This window comes from Peromyscus californicus, unplaced genomic scaffold (genome assembly GCF_007827085.1).
Source record: "Peromyscus californicus insignis strain IS unplaced genomic scaffold, ASM782708v3 Scaffold_14__1_contigs__length_90479793_seg_2, whole genome shotgun sequence".
NCBI lineage: Eukaryota > Metazoa > Chordata > Mammalia > Rodentia > Cricetidae > Peromyscus > Peromyscus californicus.
In genome coordinates this window covers 49,280,311-49,300,438 of record NW_026294436.1, presented here as the reverse complement: position 1 = coordinate 49,300,438, position 20,128 = coordinate 49,280,311, and the positions used below count along the sequence as shown (strand labels likewise).

At 43.0% G+C, this 20,128-nt stretch overlaps 1 protein-coding gene across 3 annotated transcripts in view; it reads right to left on the bottom strand.

Annotated features, from left to right (window-relative positions):
* Scyl3 (SCY1 like pseudokinase 3) overlaps positions 1–20,128 on the bottom strand; it is a 90,412-nt gene that overhangs the window by 59,769 nt on the left and 10,515 nt on the right. For 2 of the 3 annotated variants that reach the window (XR_008217950.1, XM_052737431.1), the window contains exons 1-4: positions 14,798–15,218; positions 10,778–10,991; positions 3,908–4,093; positions 1,924–2,037 (exon numbers count right to left, since the gene is read on the bottom strand). Coding sequence is in view for 2 of the 3 variants with exons in the window: in XM_052737431.1 (XP_052593391.1) it covers positions 1,924–2,037; positions 3,908–4,093; positions 10,778–10,942 (465 nt within the window). In the remaining variant the exon portion in view is untranslated. Of the gene's footprint in view, positions 1–1,923; positions 2,038–3,907; positions 4,094–10,777; positions 10,992–14,797; positions 15,219–20,128 lie in introns of those variants that run through there. The other variant, XM_052737433.1, reaches the window with a different exon arrangement.

Genomic DNA, 20,128 nt, shown 5'->3' with positions numbered 1-20,128 from the left:
CAGCACAGCATGAGGCTTAGGAAGAATAAATGCCAGCTGCTCTTCTTCCCATCATGCTCTGGTGTCAGAAGCACCTGGAACTACCTATTTCCCTCAGATAGAGTAACTGAAAGGTGTTTTGGTGAGATGTGGCTCAAGCCTGTAGTGCCCACTAGTAAGGAAGCTGAAGCAGGAAGGTTACTTCAGCCTGTAAGTTCAAGACCAGCCTGGATGACATAGTGAGAGCCTGTTTAAAAAAAAAGAGCAAGCAAGCTACCGGTCAGCACATGACAAAAACTGACCACATATCACTAAATAATGGTAATCTTAAGTTTTGCTGTCACAAGACATAAAAGCTGAGGCTCCTATGGGCTGTACAGATAAAAACAACTCCCCAAACCAGGCATACCTATTCACCTATTCAAAGATTATTTATGAAAAGTTTACATATCCACAATGCCATTTAAGGCATAAGGACTATGAAATGACACAATAGATCTCCTGCTCAAACCAGTGCTTACAACCTGGAGAGAAGCTAACAGCTCTAATAGCTGAGTGCCATGAAGCCCACAGGAGCTAATTCTCTTGACAGGGAAGGCTTCAGAGATGGACTTAGGTTTGATCTAACGTGTTTCCATTTTCTAGGAGGCCAATGAGAAGGAAGAAGATGGTCCAGCAGCAGAACCACATCAGAGAAGACAGGGAAGCAGCAGAGATGCTCGTGTAAGCAGCAGCTCAGGAGCATGGGACTGTGGGTGCTAAACAGAGCTGAGATAGGATGGACAGGTATTGTGAAGAGCTGTGTATGCCATGGCAAAGAATTTATGCTGTGGACTACATAGAAGAAAGTATGCAACGGAGACAGAAGTAATGAGAGAATATTTACAGAACTGGCAGCATCAGAACAGAGTGCCATTCATGAAGGTCTAAGTGTAGAAACAACCCAAGAAGACAGACTGAACCAACTCATCAAAGAGAGAGCAGTTAAGGGTGCTTCCTCGATCTTCCAGGGGACCTGAGGCCAGTTCTCAACACCCATTAAGGTGACTCACAGCTACTATAACTTCAGGTACAGGGGATCTGACAGCCTCTTCTGGCCTCCCTGGGCATGTGCACAGATGTAGAACGAACATGAACACACACACACACACACACACACACACCCTACCTTTTAAAGCCAATTCGCCGGGCGTTGGTGACGCATGCCTTTAATCCCAGATTGGGAGGCAGAGCCAGGTGGATCTCTGTGAGTTCGAGGCCAGCCTGGACTACAGAGTGAGTTGCAGAGAAACCCTGTCTCGAAAAACTAAAAAAAAGAGCCAATACTTCCACGGAGACATTAGGAAGGGAGTGGTTTTAGAAAAAGTGAGTCATAAACAACGTGCAAAAGGTGAAAAGAAACCAAACAGTGAGAAGAGCAGCTTGTCAACCAGGAGGGAAATGTACAGGAAGTACCATAGCAGCAACAACTTGGCTCACAATTCCATACAATACAGTGTTCTGACACTGGGCAACTGAGACAACGTGCAGTGAGTACTTCTGGCCTCCTAATAGACAGGTGCTATTCCAGGAGGAGACAGAAAGAGTATGTCACTCAACTGCTGGGACGGAAGAGACACATAAAGCTGACCTCAGCATTGAGTATAAGTCTAAGGAAGCACAAAGTACTTATAGGGAACAGAGAGGCGGGCAACTGGCTTCAATGTTGAATAAACCGTCTACCTCTCCATCTTAGGCTCCTTACCTACTGAATGAGAAGGGACTACATGAACCTCAGAACTTCTTTGAGGAATAAACATTACAATTTTCTGAACATGAGCATTAACAGAAAGTTCAAGTCTTCAAATCTAAAATCCTAACAGTGAAGGAGAGTGCCCAGGTAATAACCCCATCTCATGTCACATTCATATCCTCCGTGAGGAAGAGGGCTGCGAGTTCGCTCACCTCTGGTGTGGCCTGAGGAACTTTGCACACTGTTTCCATGCCTCCAAGCTTCCAGTGCCCATCTTCACTCACAAAAACAGATGATAAGCAGACATTGTTGTGTGTCAGATGTCCCTGGGAAAGAGACAAACGGAACAGGAAGAAGACTGACACCCCCAAATCTGAAGGTTTTAAACAATTAAATACTAGTTACCACACACAGGTCAGTAGGGTCTTTGGCACCTGAAGCCTAACGAATGGAGCTGGGCTTAAATGAACAAACCAGATGCAGCTGAGGAGGGCAAGGCTCTGGCTAGCTCCCTGCCCGGCAGGAAGGGCAGGAAGACACGAAAGCCAGTGCACAGACAGCATCACTCCCATTCTTGGGGATCAGGAGCCACACGTGTCCTTAAACATACACAAGTCCCCACGGTCTGGATCACTTGCTTCCAGTTCCTTAAACAAAGAGTGGTGGCTCCTGCAGGTTCTGTCACTTCCCCCCAAAGTCTTTCTTGCCTATCGTCTGTCAGGAACCCAGACTGCTTCACCTGAAAGCTGGGCCGTCAGTACATTAACAAAATCCCACCAGAAGAGGAGGAAATGGAAAGACAAGGACCACCAGAAAAATTTCCACCCACCACAGAAGAATCAAGTTTAAAACTATAAAAAAAAAAATAGTATAACTTCAATAAAAATGAGGGCCGGGCGGTGGTGGCGCACGCCTTTAATCCCAGCACTCGGGAGGCAGAGCCAGGCGGATCTCTGTGAGTTCGAGGCCAGCCTGGGCTACCAAGTGAGTTCCAGGAAAGGCGCAAAGCTACACAGAGAAACCCTGTCTCCAAAAACAAAAACAAAAACAAAAACAAAAAATAAATAAATAAAAATGAGGAAGGGAGAAAATGAGAACGGGGCTTGAGTAGTTAAATTTCTTTTTCAAACCAGGAATCATTCATTCCAGTACACAAAAAGTACACTAAATATTCTAGTCACATGATCCAATGTGTATGCATTTTATACCAAAGACTCTAATATATAGTAAAGGAAGATTTTTAACAGAATGTATGATAGGCTTCCATTGGGGAAAAAGAAGAGAATAAACATAGAATATTTGCTTGATACACACACACAAAATTTCTCTGGAATAAAGCACTGAGCGCCACAGCTGCCTCTGGAGGACAATTAGATCCGAAGATGGGACGGAGGTTTAACTTGCCCTCTCATCCTGTTGCTTTCCTATTACTGATAAATTTTCTTCAACAAAAAAGACTCCTCCCCAATGAAGCAGTAAGAATTCTTGCTGCCATGTGAACCTCAACAGACTGAAATTCTAAGAAATTCTAAACTGCACACGGCATTGGAAAGCCTGTCTCCCCCTGACAGAAACAGCTTTAGACAGTAAGATGAGGCTGGTGCCGGGTGTAGCCTGTGTTACTGCTGTCCCATCTCTGCAGACTGCCAAAGACCTCACGCTTCAGAACGTAAACACCACAAACAGCAGCTCAGAACAGTGACAACAGACAGACATAAGGAAGTGCAGAACCAACATCCCAACCAGACATCACTAGAAGCAAGCTTACTGGCTACAACACCTTCTTTAGAGGGCTATCTCTATTGGATTCACACACCCAAACGGAAACACCATTTCTTCCTAAGAAACAGTTCTTTCTTTGAAATCTAAAGTGGAGTAGAACTTCTGGAAACCAACAGGAGCCTTGGTCTACAGCAACACTACTGGCAGACCTTTCTCTTATCCAATACTGACTGCAGCTCTATTTAGATAAAGACTTACCTAAAACAAGAGGAAGACAGTCAACTGAAAGAAAATTGTATAAACAACTGCTCAGGGACAGAGAACCAGTTTCTGATTCCACAAACTCTCTGTAGGATCTCTTGTTCCTTCCACTTTCTGTCTCAGTTTCTCTCTGTACCGGTCTCTCAGGACCACCACCCAGAGGGTCACTTCAGTCCCCATCAATCCTGTGAGGGAGACTGTCAAACCACTTACTCTGTCATGAAGGAAGATAAGAGCCAGCAATATGTCATAGATTCCAGCACAGACTTCTGCAGGAGACAGGGTTTCCAATGCCACTTCCAAAGGCTGCACTCTCTCAGTGACGAGATGAATGCCATCTGCTTCCACAGTACAAGATAAAAATCTTAGCAAGCAAGGGTGACGAAGGGTCTTTAAGTGCTTTAAAATACAAATAGAAGAGTTGATGAAGTTAATGACTCAAACCAGATTAATTAGTTTCACACACACTGTAATAAAAGTCATGTTTTATTGACGGTCCCTTCTACCTCCCCATGTTCCCCCAAATTTCAAGGACAAAAAAAGAATCTATAACTTGTTCTAATTTTATTCAACTTACAATATTTAAGTAACTACAGACTTCCTATTCCCTTTGAAGTCTCCCAAGCTCTTACGCCTCCCAACTATCATTGCCATGAATTTGGAATGAAAGCCAGAAACGACCCAAGAACTCTGCAGGCATCCAGATTAGGGAGCAGTGAAAGTAACACCGAGGATGAAGCGGTCTCTCTTCTTAGGACAACTACACATGAACAGCAGGCCTCAGCTGTGAAGCAGTGGAGTTAGGGGACCAAGACTACACCCAAAATCTCAATCTTTCAGGCTAGAATCGGAAAGGAGCCTAGGAAGGGCAGAGTATGAGGACACTGTCCCAGAGGGTAGCGAGCTGGGGAAGGAAAAGCCTAATTTTCTGCACAAATCCTCAAACTCTGGAATCAGTAAGCAGGCATAGGGAAAGACCTAACCAGGAGGTCAAAGGTTCAAGGAAGGAAAGGAAGTTTGAACTGCTATTCCTGGGAATTTGAGGTCTGAACCTAAGGAAGATGAACTGCCTCCTAAATCAAGCCTGAAGAGAGCCTTGTTAGAGAACTGGTGGCAGAGTCGGTAATCTCTGCCACACAACATTAAAATATCCAAAAGGGAATCCAGAGTCTACTCAGCCTGAGAATGTCAGCCAGTTTTAATGGGAAATTTCTGGAAATTAGAAACTCAAAGTATGGATTCATTAACTGTATGAATATGACATGAAGCTATTAACCAATCCAAGGAATAGAACGTTTGTTTGTTTTAATGATCAGCACCAGAGGAATCTGTATGATGATAACAAAAGGTCCAATGCAGGTAATGAAGTTCCCCAAAAGGGGAAATAGGGGCATAAAGAAAGCATAATTACTAAAAATACAAACTGGACCCAAATCTCCAAAACACAAATTTAAGAACTTTAGTTAACACAGACTGGGATAAACATGTTAGGTTTAAAGGACATATGGCTTCTGGGGCCAGATTTTAAAAGTCCCTTAAATACATAAAACATTCTTAGCTCATCCTGGCCTGAACATTTGCTGACCCCGTCACTGGGCTATATCTTCTTATTAAACATTTTATTTTATTTTCTTAACTTTTTACCAATTTATCAAATATCAAATCCTTTTAAAATATTTCAACATTTTAAAAACTTTTATTATCTGAAAAGTGATTGCCATGCTTTTTTCCAGTTCCATGTCTCACCAACAAAAATGCCTCATATGTTATATGTACACCTACATTTAACACATATAAAGTATAGAAAACAACATCCAGGCATGGTGGCACAAGCTTTTAATCAGCACTCGGGAGGCCACCTGGTCTACATAGTGAATCACAGGGCAGCCAGGGTTACACACTAAACACCAAAATATTAAAAGATAAGAATGAGTTTAAGTAGCTAGTCCCACTTTTCCCCCTCAAACTACAATGAATTATGATGGAGAAGCCTCTGGTTTCATGTTAAGAAACCCCAATATAAAATATCCCCCTTCCCTATCAGTTTCCTTAGCAGACAGACAATATACATGAATGGATGACAAGTATAAGTCCATTTTGCTTGAATTTGTTAAAATTACAGTGGTTCTTCCCTTTTTGGTTTTGAAAAACGAACTGAGATTGGAACTAGCACTCAGAGGCAGACGAGAGGAAAGCAACTGGAAACTTGAGTCCAAATAAGGAGGTTGTCTGCTTGCTAACTGAGTGTTATGACAACCACCACCGCTGGTTCTGTTCTAGCCGTATTAGCTCTGGATTTTCTATTCCTAGTACATACTTCATATGATGGAAATTTTAACTTGCCTCTGCTGGCTGAGTATGGTAGTACACTATAACCCAGCACTGTGGAGACAGACAGACAGACAGGAGGGTCAGTGCAAGTTCGAGGCCAGTCTATTCCACAAAGTGACATCCAAGCCAGACTCTGCCTCGATAAAAACAAACTAAAACAAACAAAAAGAAAAACAAGGGGAACTAATTACTTCAAACAAACAAAAAAAGGGAAGAAAATTTTATGTAACTAGTAATCACAAGCTACTGACTTGAACTTGAATACTTGCACTGAAAACAGTTCATGCAAAGAGAACACAGTAAAGACCCAAAAGAGCCAAAGCTCCTGCCAGCGGGTTGGTTAAATGAGTCTGGCTAATTGGAGAGAATTTCTTATATGTATATTTTAAACTATAATTTCCATATAAAATTATGTACTCTCCCTACCCTCCTTCATACTTCCAATTTTTAAATTATTTTAAATAATTTTCAAACTGATCATGAAATATTTCACTTTTCTCTGTTCAAGACAAACTCTTGGTTCCACTTTTATGTCTGAAGGCTCTAGTTAATTTCCTCTCTTCTTTAACACTTTTTACATTTATTATTATGTATGCGCTCGCGCCATGGTGTGGGTGGGGTCAGAGGACAGTCTGCAGGAGTGGACTCTCTCCTCCAACCCTTTGGTCCTGGGTATTGAACTCAGGTCAGCAGCCATGGCCGTGAGTACCTCTCCCTGCTAAACCCAGGCCAGCCCTCCTTTGATCTATGTGCACTGTTCTTTATTCTCCTGCTACTCAGGAAACACCTCATTCTGTGCTGGCAGGAAGATACAAAGTCACTAAGTGGTCACCTGACTCAGGTAAATTTCAGTTTTGCCTCCCCTCCCACGCATACCCAGAAAAAACTTTCAGAACTTCATAAAGTTGACTGACTCTATGTTCTCCTCTACAGAGTAAATGCAAGCATATACTCTTAGACAGAGGCCATCACTTAGGCTGGGACACCAATATAATAAAATAACCAAGATGGCCTGTTTCTTCTTCCTCAAAGATGTGCATCTAGGACAGAGATGCAGATACGCTGTTTTAAATACCGATGGTCTGAGAGTTGGATCACAGACCAGGAAACATGCAGGCAAGGAACAAAGAAGAAAGACTTCTACTCTGGAGACTGTGGGCGCCAGTGGAGCACTCAGCCTCAGATAATGGACAGGCAGGTGGAGATGCTGACAGTAAGTCTGGGCAGACAGTAAGTGTGGGCATCTATTGGTTTGGGGTACACTCCACCAGGAAGAACATATGTACCTCAGGATGCCTAAGAGAACAACCGAAGAGCTCTGCAGGTATACTGGAATCCAGTGGACTCGGGATCATTTCTATAAGCTTTGTGATTCCCATGAGGCCTACCTGCATTTGGACTGTAGCAGACCACAGTAACCAGACACATTCCTAGGATGTTTCATTTCTTACAGGCCATAGAACTGAACTTTAATCCCAGTGAGAAGATTATGCTTTTAGTTACAGTTGATGAACTTATGATAAGATGTGGTTGGAGAGACACAGCCACTTTTTATATTGTTCTGTGACAAACCATATGGCTACATTTCTTCTTCCAGAGGCCAACAGCATAGTATGGTTGTGATTTTTAATTTCTAATGGTAGAGAAAGAATAGGATTATTCCCTAGTAATAGCTGAAGCTCTCAGAGGTAGGATCAAGAACCCACCGTAGAGACGGGCTGCTAACTACAGTTGCTTTAGTACTTAGAAATCTAGGACATTACATCCCTAAAGTTAACATGGTTTTTTTGTTTGTTTGTTTGTTTGTTTGGTTGGTTTTTTGAGACAGAGTTTCTCTGTGTAGCTTTGCGCCTTTCCTGGAACTCACTTGGTAGCCCAGGCTGGCCTTGAACTCACAGAGATTTGCCTGGCTCTGCCTCCCGAGTGCTGGGATTAAAGGCATGCACCACCACTGCCCGGCTAAAGTTAACATGTTACATGCCATATACTTCTTCGGTACCATGACCAGTTCTTCAGACTCCAAGACTCCCTGATAATACCAACTCCTTACTTAGCCTTTTGTTGTCGTCCCAACTTCTCACTGTAGGGCTGAAGAAACAAATGGGGACTGAAAGACCCTAGCCCTTCAGGCTTACACCCCCAAGCCTCAGGAAGAGAGAAACTTCAAGCACCAGGAAATGAGAAACTAAAAATCTAGTTCCAAGGGCCACCTGACTCAGCCACTACTCAATCACCCCTGTAACAATGTAACAATGTAAAAAGATTTCTGTTAAGAGATGTGCTCAACTGTGACTGGGATAGTTGCAGGTGTTACAGGAAGGACCACCGTGACCTGTGTGTAAGCTCCACTCCCGCCCTGATACCCCCCTTGAGGTTTACGTAACTGTACCCCCTCTGTGATCACCCTGTGATCAGACCATGTTCTTGTAAAATGAAATTGTATGGAAATTGTAATCTTATGACTTTTGTGGGTTTTTCCTTTAAAAGCCCTTATGGGGCTGCAGTAAGATGCGACTCTTGCTCTAGGGAGCGGAGGGGCCCTTCTATAAAGAAGCCTAATAAATCCTCCTGCTGTTGCATCAACTGGACTGGAGTCTGGGTTCTTGGGGCGCCCACTTGAGACCCTAAACTTTGGGGTCCAACAGGGACTACCTGCAAAGTCTCAGCCAGGGGATCTAAAGGTGGGCGGATCTCTTTACCTAAGCTTTAAAATTCTTACAGCACAAAAATCTTCATAACCAAGAGAAGATCTTTGGGGTTTTTTCTTATAAAAAATTTATGAGCTGTGTTATTTTTACTTCAGGGTCCATACACTACAAAAGGTAGTAATTAAAAACTCTTAATAGTCTTAAGAACAGGAAGAACTAGAAAGATTGTAAGCATAGTGAGTGCCTCACTGGTTATAGTCACTCTAAGTTATAAAACACAACACACACAGTCTAACAGATGAAAGTAAGTGAAAACGTTAAATGCTAACTGCACGTAAGAGTAAAGTATGATGTCCCATCTTTTGCAAATCACAATAGGAATTATTAACAATATCTAGATGGGGTGGAAAAGAGACAAAAATATGATTTTTACCCAGCATGTACCACTCCCAGAGCATGAGTGTGTGTACTGAGAAGATTGTTTCACATGTCATTTTCCTTAGGAACCATTTAAATGTCAATTTTGTGTTTAATCAAAGATACGACATCAAGTAACTAATTAGTGTGAGCAATGAAATATCAATATTACTAACATAACCTTTTATAGCCATCAAAGAAATAAACCATTTAAAAAGCTTGTGAAATGTTCTACATCTACTGACTTTTGAAAAAGAATTCTTAGTGATACAGACCATGATTCAAACAAAACAGCTATCAGTTCAAACTGAAAACTTCCCATTTTTACTACAGAAACACTGAAGAATTCATTCATGAACACAACTGTAGTATTCTCTCTAGAAACTCCTTGAAGATGCTCTGAATTAGAAAATATGCAAAAGTTAGTTATCCACGGAACTACCAGCACACGGCGCTGCTTTTCTTTAAGAAAACTGGTTATTTTACTGAATACTGTTCCAAGATGGGATCGTTCTTTCTTTTTCTGTGGTATTTTTCCTTTTCTCTTTTACTTTTTTTTTCTTTTCTTTTTTTTTGGGGGGGTGTGTGTGTGCTGAGGCTAGGTCCGTATGTTAACCATGTCATGGGAGGACCACATGACTGAGCTGTACCACCAGCCTCAGCACCATTTCTTCTTACTGTCAACATCCCCTGACATCGAATCAATAGCAAACTGACTGCAATGATGCTCTCAACCAAGGGTGGCAGTGACCAGGGGCCAAAGGGACTTTCTTACTTGGGCAAAAATGGATGCCTCCAGAAGTCTATGACCCTGTAAGGTCTCTCCCCAAGAACCAAAGGCAGGGTAAACATTCTTTCTGTGGTATCTGATCTAACACACGAATTAAAAATGTTGGGACAAGGGCTGGAGAGATGGCTCAGCAGTTATGAGCACTTGGCTGCTCTTGCAGAGGACCCAGGTGTGATTCCCAGAACTTACCTGACACCTAACCCTAACAGTTCCAAGGGATCTGATGCCCTCTTCTGACCTCCCTGGCTACCCAGTGAATGCACATGGTCCATAGACATACATGCAGGCAAATCGTTCATATACAAAAAATAAAAATATCTTGTAAAATGCTGTGACAGTACAGTGTTTCAGGGCAAGAAATATAAAATTCCTAGATTGCTTTATTTTCAAGCACATCAACACACTAATTAAAATACCAATGAGCAGCATTTTTGTTAAACTAGATGAATCCCATCTCTTAGACTGGCCATATGAAATCACCTGCCTACCTTTCTCATTAAAAGCATTGTGATAGAAACCATCATAGTGAGTCTGGTGAAGCTCTTTGGCTGTAGGGACAGTATGTTAGAGATGGAACAACTGTTTTTTTTTTTTTTTTTTTTTTTTTTTTTTTGGTTTTTCGAGACAGGGTTTCTCTGTGTAGCTTTGCGCCTCTCCTGGAACTCACTTGGTAGCCCAGGCTGGCCTCGAACTCACAGAGATCCGCCTGGCTCTGCCTCCCGAGTGCTGGGATTAAAGGCGTGCGCCACCACCGCCCGGCCTGGAACAACTGTTTTTATGAAACACTGAGTAGTAAAGTACCACTGCTTGGGACCGTATCTCCCTGGACCTTTATGAAGTTCATCTAAGAGGAAACCGGGACTTAGAAAGCCCTGTGAAGACAACCCATCACAGTACCTTGGCTGCTTTGTTAACCTTGTCTTCGTTCTCTCTCTTATATACGAACACTGAGGCGCATTTCCCATCTTGCAGTATGGCGGGATAAACAGCAAGTCCAGAGGGCAAGGTAAATGGCGAGTCTCTCAGTGTATAGCTCTTTAAAGCACTGTTCTCTGATCCCATCCCTCTTGCAGGGAGACAGTACTGCAGTTCCTCCTCAAATCAAACAGATCTAAAACAAGCAGAAAGCAAGTTAAAACATTCCACATCTATCTGCAACATAAGCAGGCTGGCTATCCGGCTTAGCCCCAAGTGTCCATTCAGACTTACTCATTCCTGCAGTGCTAACAACTGCCATCTGATAATACAAACGGTCAATGAAAAGCAAGTTATCAGGAGTGCTTGTTAATTAACAACTAACAACGCCAGAGAAAATGTGTGTTACCAAATAGTCACACGTACTTCCTTCCCAAACCCAATCACACACAAATTTCTATAAAGGCTTGTAAAACTTTTTATTAAAAATAAGTAGGCTTAGACAGTGGTGGTGGCGCATACCTTTAATCTCGATATTGGGAGGCAGAGTCAGGTGGATATCTGAGTTCAAGGTCAGCCTGGTCTACAAAGTCAGTTCTAGGACAGCCAGGGTTTCACAGAGAAACCCTGTCTCGAACCTCCCACCCCCACAAAAGTAGTGTTTACATAAATATAAACCTAATAATCATGACACAAATCTCTCAACTTAGATTTTCCTTCCACATGGATGAAGAGCCACAGAATAATTTGTTATCTATGTAATGATGCTTAAAATACAAGCTTATAATAGAATTTAAAATGTGTACAGATGCACACATTACTATATGAGGAACAGAAAATGTACTAGGGCAAAAAGCTACAGAGAATTAGTTTTTTCAGAATTTCTGTCTGTAGGTAAGAACTAATTTTGCTCTTTAGCAGATGCACTGAGCTCTTTCATACATACCTAGCAATTTATCTTTCTTAGGCTCAGGGATTATTGAGGAAGAGAGGGTTTGTAAAAGCCAGAGGAACAGGAAGTTTGCTGTGAGATTGTATCTCCTAGAAAGTCAAAGAGACGATACCATCCGGTCTCATTAACATGGCTGCCTAAATAAGACCCAAACAACAAGGACACCAATGGACATGCTAACACGAAAGAGTGAAAGCTCACACAACCTCAATGCTAGCCAAAGATCTACAGACAACTGGGGAATGCTGAGAACCAGAGACACGTTCTGCCAAAGGGAAGGGTTCCCAACTGGTTATCCAATACCATGTGGTCAATCGTGAGATCATATATATACAGGTAACATTGTATAGACTGAACAGGTTGTAGTTACATATTTATTTATTTGTTACACATTGTAACAAAGAAAGAGACCATGAATTCGAAAGAACAATGGGGAGGGGGATAATTGGGAAGGGTTGGAAAGAGGAAAGGGAAACAGGGGAATGATATAATTAAGGTATAATTTCAAAATATAAAAATAAAAATAGAACAGACGTGACACTAAGAACAATACTAAAATATCCAACAGCCTCAATTATAAGAAACACCCACTTTTTTTTTGTTTTTTTGAGACTGGGTTTCTCTGTGTAGCTTTGGTGCCTGTCCTGGATCTTGCTCTGTAGCCCAAGCTGGCCTCGAACTCACAGAGATCTGCCTGGCTCTGCCTCTTGAGTGCTAGGATTAAAGGTGTGCTCCACCACTGCCCGACTAAGAAACACCCACTTTTTAAAACAGTTCATTTGGGGTAATGGAGAAATGCAACTCTACTCGTCTGGGGATGCAGTAGTGCCTGCTCAGAGAGGGCCTTCCTCCTGCTTCCTGGCCACAGTTAATGACTTGTTTCATTCAGGTCAAAGAGCAGTCAACTCACAGACTACCTTCAGTATCCAGAACTGGCACGGAGGGGCAGACCACTGTCTCCTCCATGAATTTGAACTAGGCAAGGCTTTTCTCTATCACTAGTAGCACATCTGAAGCTGGGGGCACCAGGAGGTGGAGCTGGCGCTATGGTAAATGAAGGCCACGTGGGAGCAAAAACTTGGTGGGCACCAGGAAGTCAGAGGTCAGTGGGATAACAAGCTCAGGCTAGGGGAATGGCTTTTTTATAGAAGCATACCAGCATCCCCACCTCAGACCTGTCTCAGGCCTGGAGGATGGGCAGCTAGTTTCTAATGCAGTTTTTTCATTGACTAACCCTCTTTAGAGTGTGCAGCTTTCCTGACTGGCTGGAATGGGCCCACGTTCTTTGAAACCAACTGACATTTCTACTCTAAGCCCTGCTTACAACACCAGTGAGACCATAGGCATCAGTTAAGGAAGGGTTACTATGAAAAGTATGTGAAGCTGGCCTGCATTCTGGGTTCACTACAAAATAAAACTTTTCAGTATCAACAAACAATAAAGGAAAAACAGAACAAGGAACTACAAACAGATGAGTATCTTCCTGGCAGGAAATCATACTACTGAGTTTCATCGTTAGTCCTGAAGAGATACTGTGCTCACCAAGATTCATGAGCTCTGCTATTGGAGGCAAGGACAATAGACATTTAATTTACTTATTTCCAATAGTAAAACAGGTCCTTGTTGGAATACTGGGCCTCAGAATATCTATTAACCTTTAATTCAATATTATAAATACAAACAGATGATAACTAATAACTTCAGATTTACAAAAATATTAGATACTAAAACTGGTAATTTCTCACAGCAGTGTACTGCCTAGGACCCTAAGAAAAATCACTTTTAAAAAGGGATGACTCAATTTCTATTGAAGAGAATGGAATGCCCTGTACTTCTTTTGTTTTGAAAGATTGGCGATGCTGAGATATGTCTGCTGACACCATCGAATGTGAGGCCGATCAAAGAGCAGAGTTTATGCCCAATGCAGCAGGGAAGAGGTACTGATGATTGGGTCTGAGAACACCCTAAAGTGGTCACTGATTCTTCCCACAACTGTATGTAAGAGGCAGGGCGCTATTGATATAAACAGTGCTTTTAAAACCGAGAACTGAACTGAAAGGAACTTACTGAAATGCAAGACATAAATAACACTCCGAGCTCCAAATACTCTTCCTTGTTTGAGGAGTAAGGAGGAAAATGTGAAATAGTGCCAGGTAGATTTGAAATGGAAAGTCACACGAAGGTAGAAAAGGACATTCCAATATAGCACAGACATTTTAGAGAATACACTTCTACTTTCTATAATGAAACATTGAGTTGACAGTCTCCTCCGATGTGAATATACACCATAGCTGTCTTAAAAAAAATTGTTTACCTATTTTCCTCCAACCTTTTTCTTTCTTTGGCTTCAGGTGAAGCTTCAGAAGAGACCACCTGTAGTTAGGAAGCACCCTTGCCTAGGTCACTGGACAACTTCTGGACTCAACCATAAAACCTGTGTCCTCGAGAGAAATATGTCCCTGTTGGTTCTTCTCCCAACAATTAGTAGAGATTCTCTTGGCTCCAGCTCCCTTAACTTCAAAGTGCCAAAGCTTATGACTTGCCCCAAGAGTCCTAAGGGTATGCCTTATTCGCTGGCACTTAGCTACTGGGTGATACACCTTACCAGCAGCCCCGGGGTTTGATGTGTTTCAGCCATGTATGTTCCGGGTCAAGAACTCAAAGCCAGTGCTCGCTGACAAGCAAAACATCATGTAGATTAAAAGTACTCCGTCTGACCTCAGCTCAGGATACACACCAATCCCTCAAACCAGCGGTCACTGTGATCCCAAAAGTCAGCAAAAAACGACTTGGGGAGATCATGTGTTATCTTTATTTCACGCATGAAGCCGCTGGGGGCCTGGCGCTGTCTGGGACCCAGTACCGCGCGACCTTCCCGCTAGACTCCAGGCCTCGGCCGTGACGGCGGGGTCCCCCGAGAAGCCCGAGAGAGGCGGGGGGCACCCCGATCAAACCGGAGCAGCGCTCAACGGGCCGCCCCAGCTCTCCCCGCCAGCGGCGACCCCGCTCCCGCCCTGCCCCGCCGCCCCGGCCGCTCGGCTCCCGGTTACCTGCGGGCGGCGGGAGCAGGCTGGCGGCTGGCTCCGACTCGCAGGCCTAGGCCCCTCCACCCACAGTCTCCCGAGGACCGGGCTCAGACCGCACGAGAAGGGCCCGGAAACGGGTCAACAGACCGGCCTTCAGTTCCTCCGACGCCACCACCGAGGTGCGCGAACCCGGAACCGAGCTAGAGCGGCCGCCCAGGTGATGCTCCGGTCCGGGGCATCTTTAGGTGTGGGCGCCAGGGAAGCCCCTGCCTCACGCCTGCTCCCAGCAGCCTACTCTGGCTGCAAAGAAACCTGTCTGCGTGTGTTTTTAGCTCGACCGCACCGGTGTCCTAGTTTTAATGTTTGGGTTTTTAGCCGGTTGGTTTTGAGTTCATTTCCGCCCGAATCCAAAATGGCCACCTCTGGCTTCAGACAAGTACGATAGTAAAGGGGCGGGCAAAAGGAGAGGAGTTTGGGGCTGAGCCAGAACTTTTCCGGTAGTGACTCTCCGCATCCCCGTCACCCTGATTGGTCACGCTACCTGGGGAGATTTTTTTGTATGTATGTATGTATGTATGTATGTATGTATGTATGTATGTATGTATGTATGTATTTATTTATTTATTTTCTTTTTTGAAAGGACCAAGATTGGCCACGCTACCTGGGGAGATTTTATTTATTTATTTTCCTTTTTGAAAGGACCAAGCAAATGCCGTAACAGGCTGCTCAGTCTTCTCTGAATTTCAGTTTCCTGAGACTGAGCAAGCAGTCTCTGGGAGGGCCATAAACAAAAGACATAGTCCTTGGAGTAGCTCCCTTTCTGCACATACTCTGACTGCTCAAAGTTCAGCCAGATGTTTACTGTCTGGGACCCCTCACCAACTTAGAGTTATGTGCATGAGTCAAGGACAGAGCTTAGACCACTGAGCCAGCCCCCACAGTCAGTACGTGCTTGACCAGCCAGCCCCCATGGCGGCTCAAGGACAAAGCCTGGGACTTGTGCTGGACTGCCCCCAAAATGGTAATAGTAACCCCCAACCCATAAATTCAAAGGTTACATACCCTCACCCAATTAAAAGAGAACAGAGATACAAATAAACCAATCTGAGTTGCACCCGTGCAAAACTCCCCCAAACCTCCTGAAGGGCTTGTGGTTTTTGCCTTTAAAAAGCTAGCCACACAAAGAAAGAGCAACTCCTCCCTGCCTCACTGTATTGGGTGTAGGAATGAGTTCCCTGTCTAGACTTGTATCTACAGAATAAACCTTGCTGTTGCATTCTGGACATCCAAGGTCTTTGGTGGTCTCTTTGAGGTCACAATCTGGCCATAACACTTTTAATTGGAACTACTTAAGTTGTCAAAATCATGGTGACTCAGGCTTAAGATTTAAGGTTTCAGATGGAAAGCCTGGAATCAATCCAGCGGAAAAGCAAAATTAGAAGGAATATTACTCCTCGAGACCGAAGAAGAGGGAAGCGATGGGAGGAAAGAAGAGGGGAAGGAATAGGAGGAGGGGAGAAGAGAGGAGGAAGAGGAGGAAAAGGCGACAATACACACTGTAGTGTTAGTAGCTCCTACATCCACTGACGTTCTCGATCTCCTCGCTTGTTCAACCTTCAGTATAATAGCCTCAGATCAAATGACCACCCCAAACTGTGTGTGGGTGATCGTAGGTTCTGGCTAATGAGACACAGAAGAACTGTGTAGATGCTAAAGGCAGAAGGTCAGGGCATCATATAAAGCCTCTGCCTACCTGGTACAGAATGTGGACAGGAATGAAGTAATAGCAGCTACCAAGGGCTGTAAAGCAAGTCGGCATGCTGAGACTGGTGAGTTGAAAGACAGAAAGAACAGGATTCTCTTGATCAATTTGTTTTGTTCCTTTTTCCTGAAGGAGTAGAATTGAGTCACTTCACCCAGCACGTGAAATCTGCCATCAACACAGTCACTGTCCTGACTCACCCTCTATGCAGCATCCCTAGCCCTGAGTTCTTGCTGGCATTCTCATCCATTCTTTGATCCTTAAACCAAGTCCACTTGTGGATGGGATCTTGGATAGCCTGTATCCTGTTTTCCCAAACACGACGGGCACCTACTCCTCCAAAATTAACAGTAAAAGAAATTTTCCTGCTGAATGAATACGAGGACTGGAAGAGACACACTCAACACTTTCCTCCCCACTAGTTATCTGCTCACTTAACTGTCCCTGATGTCACTCAGGTCTCTAAATAAATCACCTCTTAAATCTCTGGATTAAGATTCCAGATATTTTGAGGCCACCGGTTAACTTGTACATTTCCCCCTAATAGGAATGCCGATCATTCTGTTCAGTGGACATTTGACTCTGTAGGAAAAGAGAACAGTATTGTACGGGCACACACAGATTCAGCTATCCTAACTGGACCTGGGTGACAAAGCTTTGTTAGTGTGTGGATGACAGAGGACAACCTCAGGTGATATTCCTCAGTAGGACCTTGGGCATGTTCTGGAGACAGGCTCTTTCACTGGCTTGCAACTCACTGATTAAGCTAAGCTCTCTGTCTAGGGAACCCAGGGATCCACCTGTCTTTTGCCTCCCTAGTGCTGGGATTACAGGTTCCTACCAACACTCTGCAGTTTTAAACATAGGTTCTAGGGATCAGACTCAGGTTCTAAGGACTTTACTGATTGTACTATCTTCCTAGTGCCCCCGCTCCCCACAAAATTATAGAGTATCTGCATATGAGTGTGGGTTGAAATTTTAAAACTGTGTGTGGATTTTGGGCTCATCGGGTTCTTATACTCTAAAGGAAGGCTGATGGCTGGCAACCTTTCAGCCTGTCTGACCTATCTTGAAGTTACTCATTATGACAATGAAAATTCACTTTTTAACATCCTTACAAGTACTATTAGTCTGCCTTAGGTATGAGAAGGGCATTTTTTCATATATCTCATCTCTGAAGTATAGATTTCTAATTGAAATCCTTCCGATGCTAACCCCTCAAGTGTGAAATGCTTCTTAGCTTCCACACAAATTATTTCAGACTCTTGTTCAAGTAAAGAGACAAATTGGGGGAAATAATAGATGTGTTGAGTTGTCTAATCTTTGAGGAGAGTATTTCATATGCTGATTTAGATTTGTTCCTTATGGATGGTTAGTGCTTTATCTGGAAGCATGTTAAATATGCAAAATCTGGGGCCTATGAAGCTGGAGACATGGCTTAGTGGTTAAGAGCACTTGGGGATTTTACACAGGATTTAGGTTCATTCTCAGCATCCATATCAGGTAGCTCACCTGTAACTACAGTTCCAGAGAATCTGATGCCCTCTTCTGGCCTTCAAGAGTATCAGCATGTGTGTGATCTGGCATTTCCCTCTTGACTTCATCTCCTTTTAGTCTTTCAACTCACTCAACCTGTCCACTCACACTAGCCTCCTTGACATCCTTCCAACTCAGATGGACATTTATTTGCTTTAGGACTTTTGTTCTAGCTCTTTCTTCAGTCTGCTATCCCCCTAACCTTTGATATTCACTTAACCAAGTCCCCCATGTCCTCCTACTGCATCTCTGTTCAAATTACTCTGCTTAGTGGAGTGCACCTTGACCTATGCTAATATCACAGCCTTTCCCCTTTGAGGACTCCATTGTCAAAGCTTCTCATCCTGTTTACTTCTGCATTTTTCTCTCATCTCAGAGTTCTAACATTTATCCTTTTAAAAAAAGATTTATTTATTTAGTGTACATTGGGGTTTTTGCCTGTATGTATGTCTGTGTAAAGGTGTCAGATCCCCTGAAGTTGGAGTTTCAGGCAGTTATGAGCTGCCATATGGGGCCTGGAGAGATGGCTCATTGGTTGAGAGCACTGGCTGCTCTTCCAAAGGACCAGGGTTCAATTCCTAACATCTATCTTTTATGAAGTGTAAAAATTACAGATTTTTTTTAATGTTCCTAGAATTTGGAAGCATTTTAACCATAAACAGCATCTCATAATTTAAATGTAAACATTTTTCTTAGTGTCATCAATTGTACTGACGGCCCTTATATGTGATGGTATCATAGATTGATCAAGCACAGGAATTCCCACCTATTATGTTTCTTGTTCATTTCTAGGGGCAGAGGTTAATTTTGGGGTTTTTATTCAACAGCGATGCAAGTAAGAGGCGGGCACAACCAATAACTTTAATGGTTACTGGTACCCTGACATGTAGGACACTGACCCAGCAATGGTCAGCAGACATGTAAAAACAAGAAAATTAATTCCAAAGATTTTAGAGTTTTATTAGACTTTGCCCTCATTTTTGGCAGTAAAGTTTATTTTCAACTATTTTCTTCAAAGATTTTTAAAATTCTTTCGCATCTTTCCTCCACCTTTGCTATCTTCTCCCCTGTATGGTACAAAGGCCATTATGTCATGAATTCACTAATCACAATGGTGTGTATAGCCAAATGATGAGAGACACCCGTATGAGAAAAACAAAACACAGAGCATGATGGCTGCTTCTTGTATTCTGGTCATAAAGAAAGGGAGGAGGAGGAGAAGGAAGAAGAAAAGGAGGGGGAGGAGGAGGAGGAGGAGGAGGAGGAGGAGGAGAAGAAGGAGAAGAAGAAGAAGAAGAAGAAGAAGAAGAAGAAGAAGAAGAAGAAGAAGAAGAAGAAGAAGAAGAGAAGCCCTTGTTTGCCTTTCTTGTCTTCAGAAAACCAAAAAACTTCTACAGGAATCCAGTGGGAATGTGCTCAAACCAAAGTACACAAATAAGGCATTAAGCAATAGGAAATCAGACCAAAATAGGTAAGGTTGAGAAAATGCAGGAACTTTAATAAAACAAATGTAAGTAAGCTCTATATGGTTGGTGGCATGTGATTATAGTTTTGGTGCTCCAAGAATGAGGCAGAGGGATCACAGTACATTGGGGCCAGCCTGGATGACCTGGTGAGGTGAGATCCTGTCTCAAAACCAATAAAACACAAAATAAACATAAAAGAGAGTTGAGAGGTTTGGAAAGAACGGTTCTTAAATGAATACCTGATAGAAACTATCAAAAATGTCTGCCATTACAAGCTTGCCCAGGGCCACTGGAATTCTATATAAGAAATGTCTACAAGGACATCTGCCTGGCAACTGACCCTTCAACCTTGGTATACGTTTCTTATTTATCATGTGGCCAAGGATTATTGTTCCTAAATGTATGTAATGATTCTCATGTTTGTCTTTGAAAATGTTCCCTTGTTCCATCACATTTACTATGCCCACAGTTTACTCTGACATGCATATTCCTTTTGCAATGTTTTGCTATTTCCAAGTAAATCATATTCTATTGTCTTTTATTTAGGTCAAAAGTAATTAGGAATTACATGATAATTTGATTGTACCAATG